At 36.4% G+C, this 21,121-nt stretch overlaps 1 protein-coding gene across 2 annotated transcripts in view; it reads right to left on the bottom strand.

Moving 5' to 3' along the window:
- Positions 1-21,121, bottom strand: part of PTPN4 (protein tyrosine phosphatase non-receptor type 4) — a 110,393-nt gene that overhangs the window by 28,997 nt on the left and 60,275 nt on the right. For both annotated transcript variants that reach the window (XR_011680406.1, XM_071435233.1), the window contains exons 11-15: positions 18,894-18,957; positions 12,670-12,842; positions 8,947-9,015; positions 2,098-2,232; positions 708-866 (exon numbers count right to left, since the gene is read on the bottom strand). Coding sequence is in view for 1 of the 2 variants with exons in the window: in XM_071435233.1 (XP_071291334.1) it covers positions 708-866; positions 2,098-2,232; positions 8,947-9,015; positions 12,670-12,842; positions 18,894-18,957 (600 nt within the window). In the remaining variant the exon portion in view is untranslated. The remainder of the gene's footprint in view (positions 1-707; positions 867-2,097; positions 2,233-8,946; positions 9,016-12,669; positions 12,843-18,893; positions 18,958-21,121) is intronic.

The raw sequence follows: 21,121 nt of genomic DNA, 5'->3' as shown, positions 1-21,121 counted from the left end.
TCCTAATTAATCTGTACACTGAACACAATTTATTGAGTATTTCAGTATCTTTGAATAACTCAATGGGGTTTTTTGTTTGTCTTCCTTCTGGACCTAAGAGAATAATAGTTTTTATTTCGCCCATTGTATCCTACAGTAAGTAAGCTTACAGTACAAAGAATATTCAGCATTATTAAAAAAAAAAAAAAAAAAAAAAAAAGCCTGACAGTGTCAGCTTAAAAAAATAAACTCTGTAACAATCTACCAAATAACTAGCAATGTCCAAATTCCAAATGCCTGGGTGCCAAAAAGGTATTTTGGCTACGTAGTTTGTAAATCTCACTTCTGTGCCTTGACAAAAAAGCAACATTTCCAGACTTGTGGGAATTAAAACTTTCCTTCAATTCTACCAAAAACCCAACTTTTCATTCCACATCCCGACGATGTGGGACCGATGGTCACATTACAGCAAACCCACAGCTTGGGTTGGTGGGGATGGTATTGTAATCCTGAATCTGGAATATGTCAGACACAGGTGCTCAGCTCTGTATCTGTAGCTCTTTCTCACAGTAAGACCTACACTAATACCCTAAATAACAACCTCTTTTTATTAGATTGCTCGGTTCTCCCTGACCCTACATTTAACAATAAATTTTTCAAGGCCAAGGTCTCTTTCTTCTCTTCAGCAGCCCTGCATGCCACAGTGGCGTAGTAAGAGCAGAACTTACGGGGATGATTCCAGTATGATGCTGTTGGCCTGGGTGGAGGATGGAGATCTGTGATTTACAAACACTTCACTGGGGGAGGTGTGAACCACATGATCCACTAAATGTCCGACTGATGAGGGTCGTAACCGGGCTCCTTCTTGAGTGAAGGCAGAGTTGCGACTAAGAGGGAAAGCAGAGCAGTGCAATGTGACAGTAATAACAATATTATTGTTAATCTACATTTCTGATACCACCCACTAAAATGGGATGCTAAAAAAATTTCCTCTCAGTGCAAGCACATGTTCATACACATATTTTTATTAAAATTTCAAAAATCACTGAAAAAATTACGTTGTCAGATCAACGTGTATTTCATTTTTTTAAGTGTTCAAAAATTATTTTAATAAACACTAAGGGCTATTGAAAAAAATTATTTACTTTTAATTAAAGAAGCCTGAAACCATTATGCTCCATGAACAAGCCGGCAGCCCAGTCAACAAGAGGAAAAATAGATTCCTAAGAAGACAAATCCTGACTCTGCTCATGGCAGAACTTAACCTGAACCACTAAGATGAACAATTTATCCCCTGCATCTTCCCCTAGAAGAATCATAAGCTTTGCACTGAGAGTTTTATAATTTCTGGAATCCAGTATTTTCCCATTTGAAAACAAGCATGAAAATATTAAAATTCTTTCAAACATGCATGATTAAGTTTGTTATGCTTTAAGCATCATTATTACACAATTTTTCAGTAATTTTTAAATGCTACAGGTATTTACAACATTGATCTTGTGACTAGTATGCTGTAGAATCTTAAAATCTTGTCGTTTATGTAATACAAAATTGAATAATACTGATTCTTAAGCAAGTTTCAGCACACTGAGAAAATTGGTCACCCTCCAAAAGAAATCAAGAATGTTTTTTCACTCACTTAAAACAGAAGGCTCTATCATATGAAGAGTGAACATTGAAAAGAAAGGCAGAAAAGCTGAGAGGAATAAACCTGCAAGGATTTCCAATGAAGTAATTTTCCCCAATGTTTAAAAAAGTGGTATTAAGTGAAATAAATTATGTTTAAAATATCACTTAGATTTTATCATCAGGGTCTTTTTAAAACCAAATTAATAACTTAGTCTTAACTGTGCTTAAGAAAACTCAAACTCTCAAATTTAGGGCAGTGTGATACATCCTACACTCTTTATAGGTCAAGTGAGAAAAGTGAGAAGCACCTAAAAATTATCCCTAAAAAAATTTTTTTAATCTGAAGCCAAGTGTTACAGAGAATATTTGGCACACATTTTTTGAAGCTATTTGTCTACATAACACATGAATCCCTTTATTACACAAGTAGGTGACTCACATTAGAGGTAGAGAGTCACTTGTAGGGAGAGAAGATTTGATGCTACTCACTGATTTGGGGTTCCAGGTGGAGACCGTGATGGGAGGCTCTGTGTTTCCAACCTATCATCAGACAGTGAGTTCCTACTCACTACTTCCCAATCCATCCCACTCATTACTTTCCGTGCCAAGGGTTTACTGGGGGATCTAGAAGAAGAAAGTCAAATGACTAACCAAAAATTGTATGATGTAAGAACAAAATTATATAAAACTCACCACAATGAAACTGATGTTCTATCACAGGAAACCAAACCATATGTAAGAAAGGAAATGTAATAATGCAGAGCTGTATTTACATGGGCAGTCCTGTATTTTCTCCATCTACTGTACTTCATTTAATGTACTTTGAAAAGAATGCCATTGAAAAACTAATAAACTACTGTAGGCTGTGAGGGAGACAGGCAAGACAGAATCTGAACTCACTAGACTTTTAATGCCTCAAAGACAACCTGACTCAAACAGCATAATCACTGAGAGATCTGAACTTAATAAATGTAGAACAAAACCAAACAAAAAGGCAAGTAAAAAAATTCCCTCTAAGTAACATAACTGTTTAGCCACCTCAGGAGAAATAAAGCAGCAAAAACATCAGGCCAAAATACTTCCAAAGACTTTCAAGAACTGAAAGTGAGGTAATCAACAACATGGCAACAGAGTTGCAAAGTTTTGTTCAGACATCAGAGATTTCAATCAAGACCACATGCTTTCTCCCAGAACCTGCCTTGTCACTTGCCAGGCAGATGCAATAATATTATTTAACTATTTAAACTTCTTTGTGGGTAACAGAACTTAATCTGGTTTTGTGCCAGTAATGTCCTTCAGGTTAAAGGTCATTCTCAGCAGTGCTTTTACACAAAAGGAATTCTGTTTTCTAGTTGTTGCCCTCTCTTGACATTAACAAAACTTCTTCCTATTCTCCAGTCATTCCAGGATGCCTACAATCTCCTCTGTTTCTTTCGCCTCTTTCTTAAGCACAAATGAAACCATACTTGCAATCTCTCATGAAATACAACATTTCCAGTTTATATTGGAAAGCAGCAAATGAATCATCTGTGGTTGCTTTTTTCTTAGCAATGCATTGGATGGTTCAGTCATCCTGCAACTAAAAACACCCAGACTTTCGTAGCTTGTTGTTTTCAACTGAAAATTCTTCAGCTAATAACAAAAATACTTTCAAACAATCCATACATGTCCTGTACATTTTGTGTTACTAGATTTTTACTTTACTTCTAGTGCTTTCATGGTGCTACATAGTTCAGACTTCTCATCTATCATTAATCAACCCTCTCTAATTCCAGTGATACTTCAATCTTTTGTGACATAATAATTTCATTTCCATTTGCTTTCATATTCTATCACTAAATTCTCCAGCTTTGCACAATGAGGTGACAACATATTATTGTATGAGCAGCTCCATACACCCATATGAAAAAATAATTTCTGCCTTCACTGTCCTTGTGACACATGGTAACTGTTCTTTATCTTTGTCATTATTACTGGTTTACTGAAAGAGTGACTCCAGAAAGAAGGAACCTTAAGAAATTAAGGAACTACCTGCACACAAACTACATCCTCTGAAAACGGGAAACTTGCTAACAAATATATTTTTGCTTCTCAGAGAACTTAAAACTCAATGCAAGTCACCACCTTGAGCAGATAATATTGTCCTCACCATTACCAAAAAAATCTACAACAATAACCAATCAAGTACTACATTGAATAAGCTTCACATACAGAAATAAGTAAGATGTCAATACTGTTTGGTACTGAGAGTGGTAGTGTTCTTGTGGAGGGTTTATTTTTATTTTTACCTCACCAAGCAGTTCTAAACATTTATTGCACTCTGCTTTACTGCTCTAAAGTCTTACTGAGTAATAGCAGACAAATTTCAGGCAGTTAAGTGAGATGGGCTATTTTAAATAATATTATTTCAGGTGTTATTTCACCTGGGGGAAAAAAATCTAATAGTACATTGATATTTGAAAAGAGGGAAATATCAATTAATTCCTCCAGAGAAGCACATCCAGATTCTTAGCATGCTTCACTATATTTAAGGAATATTAATTTGATTTGAAAAATAATTAGCTTGATATCAGATCAATTAAACCAAAATTCAACTTTCTGTAATTTGCTTCAAATGTGAGCAACTCAAACCACTTTGGTATCTTTCTTCACAAATATGTACATGCAAACAGTTCTGAACAGGTAAAGGAACAGGAAACTGAAACAGCAGAACTGAAATGCGTGTCTGATTCCAGCCATTCGTTATTCTTTTATTGATCAGGGCTCTGATCAGCTGGACCCTGCTGACACTTAATCATCTCTTTGCAGCCAGCAGATGAGCAGCAAGAGCCGGCTCGGCCAAGAGGTGGATTCTACTACCAGCAAAGAAGAGTCTGAGGGAAAAATGTAGAAGAACGTAATAAAACCAATGCTGAATTAGATAAGTACAGGACTGCACATACAGTATTTGCTGACAGACATGTAAAGGCAATTACTGAACCTCATTTACCTTCAGTGAAAAAGCAACAAATGGAATGTAGGAAAGTTGGAAGTGGGGCTTTTCTTTATTTAACATGCAACAACAGTATAAGTGCACCATCCTTGCCTGTGTGAAACTAGATAAATTACAAAGAGAGACACAGGAGCATATAGGGTGGGGAAAAAAATCCAAGCTTTTCCAACAGTTACATTTTTGACTGCTTGAAAAACCCCCATTGCTTTGCATCTTAAGCCAAAGTCTGTAACTATGTTTATGTAAACTTCCTCAATCGATACAACAAAAGAACACAACTCCAAAATGAGCAAAGCATCACCTTCTCCCCTATGAAAACGTCCCATGTCAAGAAAACACTCACCTTTTATTGTGGATAGGGTCTGATCTTTCAGAAGATCACCTTACCATCATGATAAACAGCTGCAGTGTTTATCACCAAAGCTTCGTCTCAATTATTTTATTAACAGCTCTAACCTCAGAGTCCCCACCCACTCGTGTTTGTTGCCCCAATTTCCTGTCTTTGCAGAAATTTCAAAGAAAAAATTACCACACTGCAGAACTGAACTTCTTAGTGGTGTGCCAATTTTAGTTCTCCTGTCAACACTTCTAAATCCAACAATAAGGTTTTTTTATTAACATTTAAGATTTGTTGTGAAATATACCTATAATTTTGTATAATTATCTCTGACTTCTAGCAATATTAAAACAATTTTCTCATGCCAGAGTGCAGCTGAGTAGATAGGAGAGGAGAACTAAGATGCATAAAACTTTGAAATTTTTGAATTTTAAATTTCACCTCTGTCTTCTCAACCTGGATGCTTCTATTGCACCTAGCAGAGGGCACTGATAGTTAACAGAATAAGCCATTTACAGATTTAATTTTGGTGTACCTGCAGAGACATTCCTAAAAGTTGGAAGCAGTCCCATCTATTTGAGTAGCGACAGAAACTGAAAACTTTACCTGCCCCCAAGTCTTATGAGCTGCAATGTTACAGCAAATACAAAAAATAAACCCAAACACTCAAAACTGAGTAGCAGGGATGGAATTACATAATGCAACTAAAAAAATCCATGATATTACATTAGCTCAGCTACAGTACAGAAAAGCCTTCAAACTCAGAATTTGTTTGGCATCCACAGCTGAAGGGCTAAAACCTTGCACAAGGTGGGAAAGAATAAAGGTGTTGTTTGGGAATACAGGTGGGAATTTAAAAAATAATCTCTCTTTCAAAAAGAAACATAACCTGAAGCCACAGTCTTGCTTTGTATTTTGACAAGGAGTACAGGGAACACATTTCTCAGCAAATCTGACAAATACTGCTGCAAACCAAGAGAGCAAAACTATGCACAAATCTACAAGGTACATTGCACAACTGACATATGCAATTTAAAGAACCTGAGAAATTATTTACTAGACTTCAATAAGTGCATAATTAAAGCAAGATTGAATTTTTGGAAACAGAGACTCCAATTTATGATAGGGAGTTTGCAGATACAAATGACTGACACCCTCTTACTCAAAGTCCCTGCTCTCAGCCCCCCGTGCACACCAGAACTGAGCAGCCCTAGAATATTTTGCAAGGACTCTAAGAGAAACCCTAACCCTTTAAGAATTCTCTCAATTCATGACTTGACTGAACCTTTTCTATTCTTATTATGTGCTTTTATTAATTTTCTGGGAATTCTTATGAAGTTTCATGGATTGTGAATACCCTGCAATAAATGAGGCCAAGAGAAAAGCTGTAATGAAAATTATAAAAAAACCTTCCCAAAACAACAAAAAACCCTAAACAACAACGAAAACCGAAAACCAAACAAAAAAACCAAAACACCCACAAAAAACCTAAACAACTGCAGCAACAGTCTTCTGAATGCTGAACTTAGTGCTGCATGAAGACTAAGAAAACAACACCTACATAATGTATGAGATTTATTACAGAATATATCCTTCACAGTAATAATTCCATATTTAAATGTTAAATGTAAAGGTTTCTACAACTTAGAAAAAAAAATCCTTCAGCTAATTTTAAAGTAAAATCCTGAGAACAAACAGCTAAGCCTGCTTCCTGTAGATAAAAATTGCTTGTTTTATTTAAATGGCTGTTAAAAAAATTTATTTCCCTGTCTCATGCTCTGCACCCACGTTTCACTCAGCATGTAAAGGCCAGAGCAGCTAGCCATTACTTGTGGCAATCAACATTTCCCAACTTAGAGCAAACAGATCACTGTATTAACATCTCTGTGTAATTCTCTATGTTCATTTTCTTACCATGAAATGATTCAAAAGTTTCCTTAAACAGCATTAAGCAAATAAGGCAGTTTCTAATTAGGTATTGTTAAGAAATCCAAGTGTAAATCTGGATAACTCTACAAAAAACCACCAAAAATATTGCTTGAACTGATCTTGAATTAATCTTCTTATGCAATAATAATAAAAGCAACAGCAATTATTTCAACTCATATGCTCACCTAGTTCTCAGGAAAGACCTTGAAAACCCACTAAAAGAATCCCACTGCCTGAGAGCTTAAAAAGCTGTTCAACGCTACCATGACTTTGCCTGATAAAGACACACCATGAAAAACAAAGGCAGGTTACAGGAATAAAATCCACACTATAGCTGGAAAATCTTGGAAAACAAAATTTATCCTCTGTATGAATACAAAAGGGCTGACAGCTACTCAGCATGTCAACCTGAGATGCAAATGTTTAGAAGACAAAGAATTAATGTTCTAAAATTAAATTTCTTGAACAACACTGCATTCTAGAAATGTCTTCTCTTTCAAGCTTTTTTCACTCTTGAAAATATTAAAGGTCTTTAAAATTGAAAATAAATTAATTACACACTGTCATGAGGAAGACAGAAGAAGCAGCTGATTTGTTAAAAGCCTTTTGAGATGTATTTGTTACAATACACCATTATTTCATTTCACTGATATAAACATATATGCCTCAGATATCAATCATCAACACTTCTTAGAAACTCAAAATATGTGGATAAATGCTCTATTTTTTAATAAAAAAAGCAACAATGGAAAATAAAATTCCTGAAGATGGAAGAGCCAAGCATTTTATTAACTAAAAGAAGCCAAGATTTATGAAAATGAGAGCAGTTCCAGCCATGGCTTTTGATTTTATTAACTTTATCCACTTCATCCAACTATATTTTATAAACTAAAAGTGACCCCCAGCAGCACTTGCTGGGTTTTGCTGCAAAGGGAAGAGTGCCATCTACTGCATAAGAGCTTCTGAAATGATAAAAGCACTCCTCAAAACAAACTATCAGCTCTCCTCCACTCTCTTCACTTGTGGGGAATTGCCAAGTTTAGAGTGCAACAAGAAAAACAGTTTTTAACTGATTCACAACTGTCATTTAGTGAAGTAAAGCTCACCTGTCACAGTGTTGAGATTCCTGAGTACTAAAAAAAGTTGCTCCAAGTACAAATCTAAATTAACTCACATTTCCAAAGCAAATTAAATGGAGTAAAAAACAGTTTTACACAGAAAAAATGGTTTTATAAAATCTATTTATTGAACCAGCATTTCTGCCCCCCAAACCTAGTATGCAGCTATCTATCTTTGGTGGGCTGAGCTAAAACCCAAATTAGATTCTAATGCACAGAAAAGGGAAAGAAGGGGTGGAGACAGGGAAGGAAATCAAGGCAGAATTCACCAACGCTCTTAGGAACAGTATCTGCAGGCACTTGGAAAATGGCAGCACTTTGCTGGATTCACTACTAGAAGTCTGCAAGTGTAAATTTGAACTCGGGAGTTCCTTAAAGGGCAAAAAGACGTCTCAGATCTCTCAGTAAAAGTAAAATCATAAAAAGAGGACAGGGCTGCCCCCTCCCCACAAGGATTCGATTCATGATCAGAGCAAACTGCCAGGTGGATGTAGCAGGTGCTTTACTATGGAAAATAGCATCATAATTTCTGAATACATAACTAAATTTATGTCTTGAATCTTTTATTGTAATCACAAAACCGCTCAGGAGCCTGGAATAAAATTAAGTAATATATTCCTGATTAGCCATCTACTCTGTGACCAAATACCTTCAGAAGCAGCTCACCTTTCATAGTAAAATGCCTCACAGAGACTACAGTGATAAAGCTGCTCTCACAAGTAAGACTCACTGTAGTTATTGCTAAAGGAAATACACGTGTACAGTTGCAAGATATTATCACAGAAAAAAATACCCATTAACTCAGTATTTTAATGGAGTCTTTTAACAGCAGGAGACCATTCTTTGTAATAAAAACAGCACAGAGAGTAATACAGGTAACAACAAACTATGTAGGCTGAAGGCTATCTGAGATTTTTAAAATACATAAATGGGGGAAATATTAAGGAATGCAAACTACTTACCTTGCAAATACCCTGTCTTTATTTGCTCTTTCTTTACCATACTGCACAGATTGGACCTCTGTTCTCCCACTGGAAAGTAAAACAAAATCAAGCCACTAAATCCAACATGATTAAATAACAATTTCTTTTTAAAAATTGAACCATCTCAACAAAATGCCTAAACTCTGTTTTCAGTCATGCTCAAGCAATTGCCCTAGCTTCAGTACAGCATAACCTTAGAAAGCATTTGGTAGAAATGTAGGTCTTCTTTCCAAATAATTTTAGATGTAACAAAAGCTTTCCCTTTTGTTTGCTTTTTTATCCAAAGCAATAAGAAATTTCTGCTTGGATCTCTGGTAACACATAATAATAGCTCCTGTTATAGCCACTGTTAAAAATTTACAGCATCTCTTCCATGCTCTTCCTAAACTATTCCCTAAATTGCTAGTAACTTAGTTGCTACTTAGTTTAGCAAAACAACACAAAAAAATTACATGATAAGCACATCAGGATTGTATTCTTCTATGCAACTTGTCAAAACTAAGTTTAGATCTTGGAACTTGCTGACTTTTCATACAAGACCAGATGTCTTGTGTCAAATCAAAGATTCTTAATAATATTTCATCATTTCTCTTCTAGAAAAAAATACCATTTTTGAGTATCTATCAGCACTTAAGAATTGGTGACAAGATACCAGCAGCACTCACTCTTGTAGCCACTTCTCCATTAATAACTTCAGAACAAGCACAGAGCCTCCTACAGGGATATTTACATAATGAAACCCAAAAATCAGCTATTTCCACCTTCATATTACAGAACTAGTGGATGTGTGAAGACCTGAGAAACAGGTCAGCTGGAATCTCATGAAATTCAGTGAAGGGAAATGCAAAGACTTGCAGCTGAGGAGGAATAACCCCTTGCACAGGCTGAGTGTCAACTGGCTGGAGAGCAGGTTTGCCCAGTGCCTGGTGGAGTTCCAGAGCTCCACAAGTCAAGCAAAGGGCCACAAAGATAACTGAGAGTCTGCAGCATCTGATGGATGGGGAAAGGCTGAGAGAGCTGGGACTGCTCAGCCTCAGGAAGAGAAGGCTCAGGAGGATCAAATGCCAGAAAGGGAAAGTAAAAAATACAGCCAGATGCTTCTTAAGGGAGTCGAGAGACAGGACAAGAGGCAATGAGCACAAACAGAAATACAAGACATCTTAATCAGGGCAGGCAGCAAGGACAGGGCTACAAAACAACAGCCTCATTGCCTACCAAGACAAAAGAACGTTTTTACTTTGAAGATAGTTTAACACTGAGCCAGGCTGCTCAGAGATGGTGCACTTTTCCTCCTTGGAGACACGCAAAACCTGGCTGGATGTGCTCCCAGGCAACATGCTACAGTGGACACTGTAGGAACAGGGCATTGGACTCAGCAGTGTCCAGAGCTGCCCTCCAACCCCTGCCATGCTGCAAACCCAGGAAATTTCTCTTTCCAAACCTGCTGCCAGCTAAATTGCTGTGGTTACACATTTTAAACTCCAACAAGCAGTAAGTTGGCTATATTTGCCTCTATTCCTTTCAAATAATTCCATCATTCTATTTGTCCTTCTATAACTGCTACTACTAACTGCTTTAAGGTTTTCAGAGAATGCTCCTGCTATTTTCTCTCTCTTTTTCAGCACTGAACTTGATCTACTATTTTATTGCCTATTCACCCCTCACTGTGAAAAACCACCAAAACCTTCTACTATTGATTTCAGATTTTACTACTAAACTCTGTATTGCTTCAGTGGTAACTTCCCTCCATTGTGAAAAAGGAACCTGCTTGTTTCCCATCTGGTTAAAAGAGATGCTAATACACAGTAAAACTCTTCATGTTTTTTCACAAGTATTTGGTGAGAAATACTATAAGAACCATTTTGAAAAATCCAATGACAGTGTACAGAAGTCACCTTTGCTCACTAACCATCTTCTAGATCCCTCTTGGAAGCTCTATTAAAAAAAAATCCTAAATATTCTTTAACATTTGATGCATAGAAGTATTTTAGACCAGTAGAAATAGGTTATGTAACAATTCAATAGTTCAAAAATTTCATATCCTCAATTACTTTCAGAAGTGGAGATAATTCTGTCTAGACCAGTCAGTTCTGTATTTTACTGACTCCTTTTGATCATACAGATGTTGGCTAGAAGTCTCTAATCCAATCTCCTGCAAACACAAGGTCACCTCTGGCCATGGCTTTATCTAGCTGACTTTCGAAAGCCTCCACTAACAAAGAACCCACAGCCAGTGCAGGTAACTTGTTCCAGCAACACAGCTCTAGAAAAAACCAAACACTTTGCCTCATGTCCACCCAGAATCTTCATGAATCTTCAATCTTCAGAAATCTCACCTGCCTGTTACCAGCACCTTTGGGTCCATCAGTACTGACATTACCCTTGAAGTAGCTTTAGGATTGCTGCTGAATCCCCCTTTGCTTCCTCTTCACCAGATTAAACAAGCCTAGTGCCCTCAACCTCTCTTTGTGGGCCATGTTATTCCTGTTACACTGCCTCTCAACAATCTCTCAAACTACTTGCAGAAATTCCAGCCTTTTGGCTGTTCCAGCAACTTTAATGACCTTCCTTGTTTTTATGCAGTTTCCCTTTTCATCTTATGTTAACTTAACTTAAATGTCATCATCAAAGAGCTGTAATAGTAACCACAATGATTCAGATTCAAAACCTTTACAGAAATGAAAAAGCTTCCTGAAATTCTCTACAGCAACATTGAGTCAAGTCTCGAACACTGTTCAGATCATAGAATGCTGTTTCTCAAATGGGTACTGTGAAAGCTGGTCAAAAACAGATGCTATAAACAGTTAGCCACTGAATTACTTTCCTCTTTATACATTTATGCAATTCACAAGTGTGACAGAAATAGCCTGTTATTCTGTTGTCTAGCTTTTCATCATGTCCCTTTGTACGTCACAGACACTACTGCCATTCTAGATGGATGATTAGCAGCAGCTCTGTTATTCTCTGTTTCAGGCATGATTTAAACCACTGGCATTCTGCATTACTTGCAGAGACAGTTAATTCAGTCACTGAACAGATTTTTTTTTTTAAATAAAAAGTATAAACCAGCAAAACCCAAAACCACCCACTCCAGCATTACAGGTATTATAGTTATTCCACAGTCATTCTGTGCACCTCCAAGCTTTTTGCCTATTATTTTAAGTTCATCCTTAAAGGTTATGGATTTAATTTCCTCCTCATTTTCTAAAGTTCTGGGTTTGATACAGAACATCTATGTCCTTTGTTTTCACCTAATTCCTATTTGTATGCATGTAGATAAGTGGGCTTTACTTGTACAAGTTTCTTTTCAGTGATTTGTATTTGGTATTTATTTAGGTCTGTTTTGTTGCTGTTGCTGCATGCAGTACCTGAGACTCAACAGTTTTCAAAAAGACCAGGTCAGACTTGAAAATTTTGAGACAACATTTTTAAGATAAACATAACCCAGCAGGAAAACAGGCCAAGAAATGCAGCTTGGGAGACAATCTCAGAGCACTAGGGCAATAATAACCACTAATAATGTAATAATTGTATTTTCAAGCTATCTTAAAAAATTAGTGACATTTGAAACTCAGGCCAACAGGGAAGGGGAACAGTTGCAGGATTCAAAACTTACTTGAATTACATTTGAATGTAGATTCTAGATCATTCCCTGAGCTCACTACTTGTATTTTTTCCCATATATTTCAAATCAGCACTTACCAGTACCGGAACTTGGAACCCAAAGTGAAATAATGTGCAAAAAAGTTCTTCTGTGGCGGGAGCGGTCTGTCCAAACGGAAGAACGTGTGGTGCTCCACACAAGCTTTCCACAAATTCTTACATGCTCGGTAATTCACCATATTGAATCCCAGTAATGTTTCCCTAGATTCATGCTAAAAAATTAGAAAAATGTATTTTAGATAAGAATTATTCAAAGTTCTTTTTGAAACTAAGAAATATTGTTGGCTCTGGGGTATTTTTTTTAATAACGCTTTTTGAAGTGGGACTCTAATTTTCCATTAACTTTATGTACAACAAACCCTTTTGGAATACCTTTACAATTTCTTTAAAGAATTTTTTTTGTTCCCCTGAGTTATTTTTGTTTTAAAAACAGCCTGTTCAAAGGTTAACGGTGTGTTTAGTTATATAGAAACAACTCTCAAAGGTATGACCCAACCTACATGAAAAGAATTCCATGATTTGGGAGCTCAAAGACAATGTGCCTCTCTGTTCAAAACTACAGCTAAAATGAGTAATTGTCATGAACATGTGGCAATTGAAGATTGGGAACAGGTATCGATCTCAAGAGCAACTGACAGTTTCTACTTCAAAATGATTGATTAGATTCCTGGGAAATGCAAAAACGCAAAATGGCAAAGCAAGCTAAGCTGTTCTGCCTGTTGAGAGAGCTTGATAACAACCTCTGTAGGTCCAGAAATATCAGCAGCGTTTTTCTTTCTCTTCACAGTACTAAATTCTCCCCAACATTTTGCACACCTTAACTGATTTAACTTAGCAGTAAAGTCCTTTTCCTAGTTAAGCTTTTGTTGGTCTGCCCATCTTCAGATCTACTGAGAAACCAAGGCACACAGACCTGCAATTCTTCCCCCAGTGTTGTATTCAGGAACAAGAATGACACTATTTTCAGCCACCGGACAAATTTAGAGCAAAATAAAATGGATTTAAAACAAACAGCAAATTCTAACTCCTTATTGATGAAATTCAAGAAATTATATTCAAGAAACTAAATCCTGATCTTTTAATTCAATTACAAAGATTACTTATATCTGTTTTTAATTTCCATGTATCGCCAACTGTTCCCCGTATTTTCTAGACATGTGAACAGAACAATTTAAAAATCAGAAACCAGAAACAAGATAACAGAAATTAAGCCCATTACCTATGCAGTTATAAAAGGCTTTATCAACAACATAGAAGTCAAACAATATAAACAAGCTAGATTACTATTCTGCAAGAGAGCAACTATGTATAATTATGGACTACCTTCATCTGGATCCAGTAAAGGATGAAACAGCTAAAATTTTAGATTCTATCAACAAGTAATCATGATGTAGCAAATTTTCATGTTCTGTCAGCCTTTTAAACAGTTGGAAAAGAAAATCTGACAAGTTACATGAGCTGGTGATCATGCATTTAATGTCATTCAAAGTATTATAATTACGGGTTGGGGAAAAAAAATATAACCTGCTGTTTCCCCTAGTTTGTATTCCAGAAACGAGCTGATCTGAATCTCATTCCACCATCTGATCAGTAGATCAGACATGAAGCATGAAGGAGGAGCTGGTATGGCAGGATGAGAAGGAGCTGCAGCAAGATCAACTTAATTGTAATGCAAGACAGCACTTTCACAGGAACTTGGTGTGCTAGAGCTTTAAAGGTACCTTAACAATAGTTCTATTCACAGCTTTTAAAGCTTTCATTGCAGTGTAGGGAGAACTGATCCTCAAACCCTACCCTTCATCTCAATTACAGCTAGGAAACATTGTTTAAGATAAAGAATAATATATGATACTGGCTCATAAGTGCACTTATCCCTCCCCTAGTCACCCTTGAAGGCTCTGTAATATTCCAGTGTAACTTGGGCATTTGAAATTCATCTTAGCTGATGATTCTGGGATGCAAGATCTGGTTCTACTGCTGGATTTAGAGAAAGGCTGCCCCGGCATTCTTTGGAAACAGTAGGCTTGAATCAACGTGAGCTTAGCACAGGACCCCAAGCTGACATTTGAAATATCCATGGTACTTCAGCTGAAAGCACATAAAGTAACAGGATAGTTACACTGCAGCCCTGCAGCCCAAGGAATGCTTTTACAACACAAGGCTCCAGCAAGATGCAGAATGCTCTATAGTCTGATAATGACATGCAGGCATTTCAGGGGGTTATGTCTGCTGTGTCAGACAGTGTCAGAGAGTCACAGCAGGATTCTGCTCCAAAATTATTATCTTACTAATTGTGTCTGTGGTTTTTATTAAAGAGAGGAAAACAGTCTGCTTGCCATGGAGAGGAAGAGTGAAGCAGCTGGGATGCAATACTGGTAATGAAGACCTGGGCCCCAGCACAAAACTACAGTAAGACAAATAGAGGTAGGATATAGTGAAGTCCAAGTCATCTTTGTGATTCCTATTACTAAAAATGCAAACCCAACAAAAAAGCAGCCTGCATATTGGTGCTCCTCTCACACAGAACACCACAGTACTTGAATAAGCACCTTGAGTGGGGTTATTCATTCAAACCCACCTTCACCTGCTTTGAAACAGTGACTCCAGAGCACTGCTCCAATCTCTTGCTGCTCAGGAAAGAAACTGGGTTGAAAAACTTACTCTTTTACTTTGGCTAAACAAGGAAAAATCCCAGGGGAAAAAAAAAGCAGAATTTCCCTACCCTATCTCAGAGAGACAAACAGACCTGTGCTTTATAAATTAGGCAGCAATCAGGTAGGCATCTAATTAATGCCAGTGCCACTTAAGATCTAGTATGTACTTGGGCAGGTAAGCCCATGCACCACCTTGTGATTTCAGACCAAGTTCTTTCTAAAAGTCAGTCAAAAAAAGTCAGTCAAAATTCAAAGCACAAACTTCAGATACATAACCTATAATTAAAAAAAATAAATAAAATCAATTGTCCTGGCCGCTCACTGAAACTAGGTTTCAGTTATGGCCAGAAACCTATCATATTGTTTAGTTCCAGACTCAAGTAATTTTTCAATGGACATCTGCTTTCTAGAAGAGCAAAAGAAAATGTTGAACAGCTTCTTTGGCTGTCAAAGAATCAAGATCACAAAAACATGCTGGATGCCATTAATGGCTTGATGCTGGCTATTGATATTACTACAGCCAAGCAACTAAATACAACCAGAGAAGTTTAGGGAAACATCTAGAAAAACGAAACTACTGAATTATTCTTTAGCACCTTCAAAGCATGTAAGGGAAGCAGCATACAGAGCAGGCAGAACAAAGTAAGGTACGATGGAAAAAAATGCTATTGTAGTAATAGCTCAGGGGGCTTCTAATGCTGGATGAAGAAGTCCCACATATAACATACTTTTCCCCTACAAAAACAGGGAAAAAAACCTACTCCAGTGGATATATGCTCCAGTCATATGATTGTCAGAATACTCTACCAGCTTCCACTCAAGATTGCATTATACTACCACTGGAAAATGACTGTGACATTCAACTGCTTCATCTCCCTTCATTTAAGTGATTTATTTAAACAGAGATATAATCTAATGAAAGTAGGCAAATAATTCTTTACTTATGTTGATGCCTTTAAGCTGTGCCAAGTCAGCGAATAAATTTAATAGGCGATTATGAGATAAGGCACTTGCACTTTTGAGGACAGTTGCAATTAAAAGCTCTCAGCACTTATTAGCAGTATTTGAAAAATATCTTTTTAGAATTATATAAAAGTGTATGTAACACAGTTGGGAAAAAATAAAACCAGTGGAAAATTCCTTTCCCAAGTCCACTAACTTAATATTCTACAGCATCTCAGCTTTGCATTCAAATAAATGCAGTTTCTCAGATGTACAATTTGTTATATATTTACACACCAGTTTGAAACACATCATCAGCATACCATGAATCTATTTCCCCTGCCATATTGTAAATAGGTGATTTAAAATATGCACTCAAAGCACTAGACCAGAGATATTTTACATACCAAATGTGCAATCACTGAGTCACTTCACCTAGTTTCTGCTGCCTAAAGAGAGTAATTTAGGCTCCCTTTATTGTTAATGGGAGAGAAAACAAAAGCAGAACGAAGAATATACCACCAGAGAACAATTTAATCCATCCTAAAACATACTTCCTGTTCAGGCAAGATGTGTCAGCCTTTGCATGTAGTTATTACAGAAGAAATGTAATAATGAGCTTTGGTGAGCCAAGTATCACAAATCAGAAAATATGTTCTTTTAACCTAACTGAAGCAGAATATAGGTGAGATAGATGAATCTTATCCTATGAATCTAGTCAGGGAAAGTAACGCTGGAAACAATAATTTTAATATTAACTGTGATTAAAAAGTTAGTTTAAGTATGACTTCTTTGGAAGCCAAATTTGAGCTTTGATCTTAAGATAGTCATGACATGGAATAAATGAAAATTAAATTCTTGCCACCAGTTTTCATCCGATACACAGAGTTTAAAGAAAAACACTACAAGGCTTTTTAATTTGTCAGCTTGGATGTCTCAGAAGAGAAATTACATTAATTATATAAACTACATTCTCATGCAAGCATCAATATGTAGAGTACTAAAATGCAACAAAGAAATAAGATAAGAAAGCTATCTTAGTATTACCTTCTATTATAAGCAGATTTATTTTCTGCAAAAAGTAGAGAAAATACTCAAGTGCCCAGTACCCAATCCTATTTTATATCTAGGTATCTTACTCTTCAAGGTTCTGAACTCTGCTACCACAGCATTTTCATCAAGTTCTAATTTAGGAAACAACTGCAGTCCACAATTTCTGAATTCCACAAAAACCCCAAATTCTCATCTCACATGCAAATACAACTTTCCTGCAAATGTAATGGAAGTTACACACACTGGTATAATGACAAAATCTGACCTCAGCCTGCCTTTGAGAAGGGGCCTGTAGCTCCAGTGGGGTTTTACAAAAATACTGTGTCAGCCCAATAAAACATTCCTCCTCCACCTTTTTTGTATCACCTCTTTTCCGCTGATGTTGCATGATGTCTGCTCACATTGACAGACCTGCTCACTTCATGATTTTGAAGGATCTGCTTTTAAGATACACCACCTGTTGATACCCCTTTTAAGACGCTCCTTGAAGATGCTCCTGTTTTCAGCACTAGTAGCAGTCACCAGACATTGGCCTGTCCTGACAGAACAGGTATTTCTCTTCTTTAGCCACATTGTCTCGAAACCTGGAACAGCCTTACAGTACTCAAGATGCATTTCTGCCTAGAGACATCTTTTATATCTAGTCTGTAACCTAGCATTTCAGGTCTTCAAATCACAGAATCATAGAACATTAAGGGCTGGAAGAGACCTTAAAGATCATCTAATCCCAACCCACCTGCCATAGGCAGGGACACCTCCCACCAGACCAGGTCATTCAACCCAGCCTTGAACACTGCCAGGGCTGGGGCATTCACAACCTGTTCCAGTGTCTCACCATCCTCACAGTAAATCCTCTCAGATGTAAGAATTGCAAAAAATCTCTTAACTAATCTGACAGGTTAATCACATACTCATATTTTTAATAAATTCCTCCATCTTTCCCCAGTGCTATGCCTGTGATGGAAGCTCATCTCTCAGGGGCACAGAACAATCAATTTCGTGCTGAATTAAATGCTCAGTGGTCCTGTGCTGCTTCATGGGGTAGCAAACACACATCTCAAGCAGTGAAACATACAGCTCCAACCTTTCTCACGAGAAATTCAGAAGTAGGCATAAAACTACTAAGGAATCCTTATCTCCTCTGTTTAATATAAGTAATAAAGTCATAATGTATTACCAAATCTGAATAATCAAAATCAACGTGTTTATCAAACATTAATTTACAAGCATATATACAACTGAAGCAGCACTAAGCTGCTTCAAAAAAAACCTTGAGTCTGGTTTTTCATGAAATTTAAATATAATATTGATTTACCCTCAACCTTTTCCACATTTATCTTACATAAACAAGTTACATTTCCTGCATACAAATGTAAAACTAGAAGCATCTAAAATAAAAGGCAAATCAAATGAAAAAGAAAACTTATAAAGCATTGTAATGGTCTATTTGAAACATGAAAGAGCCAGAATGTTGGTGAAACTGGACTTTTAATTGCAGAAAAAACAAATAATTGCAGAAAAAACAAATAATCAGCATAGTATCAGTCAGTATAATGCAGACAGGCAGTAGAAGAAATGTCATTGCTTTCAGATCAAATTTAAGACAGTACTCACCAGTTCTTTCCTAAGTTGAATAAAAAACTGCTTGCACTTAAAAGAAATTTTTACAATCTTCAACCTAAATGAAAAACAAAATCACAATATTAAAACATTTCATACACTGAATCATGGTTAAAGGCTTAAATACACCTACTGAAAATATACTTTCTAGAGAGAACATATTTCCCTTCCATGGACAAAAAATAAGGTATCAAAGACTATATAAAATAGTTTGTATAATTTGAAATTTATGAGCTGTGTATTTGCGTTATCCATCAAATACACTTGTTTACATCCCAAACCCAAGGCAGTTGCTAATTTTGGTATCTTTTCCCCATTCCAAAGCCCAAAGAGCTTTTCTATCCTCAGGTCATTCCAGGCAGATGTTCTCTTTTCTCAGGCTGCTTTCATTATCCCTTAGAATATGAAAAAAATCCTTTGAACTTCACCTGATCACTGAAAAACATTCTTTCTCTATGTTCTTACATGTCTTTAAATATTACCAGAACTTGTTTTAGTAAAATAGTTAAGATAAGATGTAAGCACAGAGATAGGACTCACAATCTTAAAAAAATGATCACACTATTAAGAGGAAAAAAAACATTTACAATATCACATGACAGGGAAAAATCTGCCTACAGACACGTTCACCTTTCAGGTTATCTATATACATATTAAATACTGACACTAATTCCAGACTGTTTTAGATGATCACTCTCATAGTAGTTATACAAAATGGGAAAAGACAGGCTGTATTTTCATCACAATCTAATGATATACTTCTTCAAAGAAATGTAATATGAAGACAGTCCATATATTTTATTAAATATACAGGAGTATCACTTTGGTCAAGTAAAAAAGTGAGGTTCAAACTGTAAAAAGAAAAACAAGGTAACTTTTGTTACTTGAAAAATGAACAACTGATAAAATACTGCAAACTGACTGGAATTACTACTTGCATATTTATCACTTGCTGAATAAAAAACCCTTTAGACCAGGAAGGATGAGAAGCAAAACATTAACAGACACCTAAGTTGGATATCTATATATAGAAATTATCTTCTTAACTAAATCAAATAAAGAAATTTTTCTCCAGGGGATTATTCAGAGCAGGAACCTAAGTAGGATGTCCTAATTTGTTGGGAGAGTCTTTATCTGCAGTAACATAAAGACACTCCATGAATATTAGTATTTAAATTATGGTTATTTACATATTTTCCCGTTTCTTTTTTCTTTCCCAGCCTTGCCATTAGTTTAACAGTTAACAATAAAAACATTTTTTTTTAAAAAGCAGCAGCAATAACTGTCCTATTTGTTAGTGTTTTTTTTTTTTTAATTCTTAACAAATTCTTGCTATCAGAGTTAGTTTCTCAAGGATTTGACACTTAAAGGTGTGTTATATCTTATCTACTGAAATCAAATTATTCCACTGGCAATGCACCAATCTTCTTAGAACCTCCTGTGACAAAAACCTGCTTAAGGATAACGTAGGATGGGTCTTATGTTTGCTGGATAGGACATACACTAGTGATTATTAACACTCTGACTGTGGGAAAAAACCAGAAAAAAATATTAGACTCTTTAGGCTGCAGCTAATCAACAAGTATGTTTTTACTAATTTTTCTAACACTTTGGTGTACAGGGCAATTAAAAGAACATTTTAATATATACCTTTTCTAAAAATGGAGCTCCATATACTTTGCAACATATCAGATTTACTTAGCAATTATTCTATTTATAAAAACATTTACTATCTCTCACTCTCTGGGGTTTCCTTTTCTGCTAAAGAAATTACTACCTTTGGTGATTTTCAAACTCAAAGAGAATAATACATACAGGGTTTTAATGTCATCCCATAATTTAGGCTTACAGAGTGAGGTCAGCTGATTTTTAAGCCTGAAACCATTTGGAACAGACTCAAAGCTGTAACATTAGCCAATAAGGTCTAATTCAACTCAAAAGAGCCACCATTCAAGTACAAAGAAATGACTCAGCAAAGCTGATTCCCAGCTATTTCAAAAAAATACAGCAGATGAGAGAGTTCCTATGCAGTGCTAACACCCTGCTAGGCACTGAGTGAGCACATCCATACTCAGCCCAAGGAAAAGGCACCCTGTCTATGCTTCCCATCTCTGACTGTTGGCAATGCTGGATATAAAAGGAAAAGCATAAGGACAAGCAGGCATCAATATTATTTTCCTGGTAGGGTTTTCCCATCCACAGTCACCTCAGACATCCTAAAT

This window comes from Agelaius tricolor, unplaced genomic scaffold (genome assembly GCF_023055355.1).
Source record: "Agelaius tricolor isolate 1412-34295 unplaced genomic scaffold, bAgeTri1.0.p SCAF_10, whole genome shotgun sequence".
NCBI classification, from domain to species: Eukaryota; Metazoa; Chordata; class Aves; order Passeriformes; family Icteridae; genus Agelaius; species Agelaius tricolor.
Note: the sequence above shows the minus strand (reverse complement) of the source record. Positions and strands in the feature narration are given on the sequence as shown.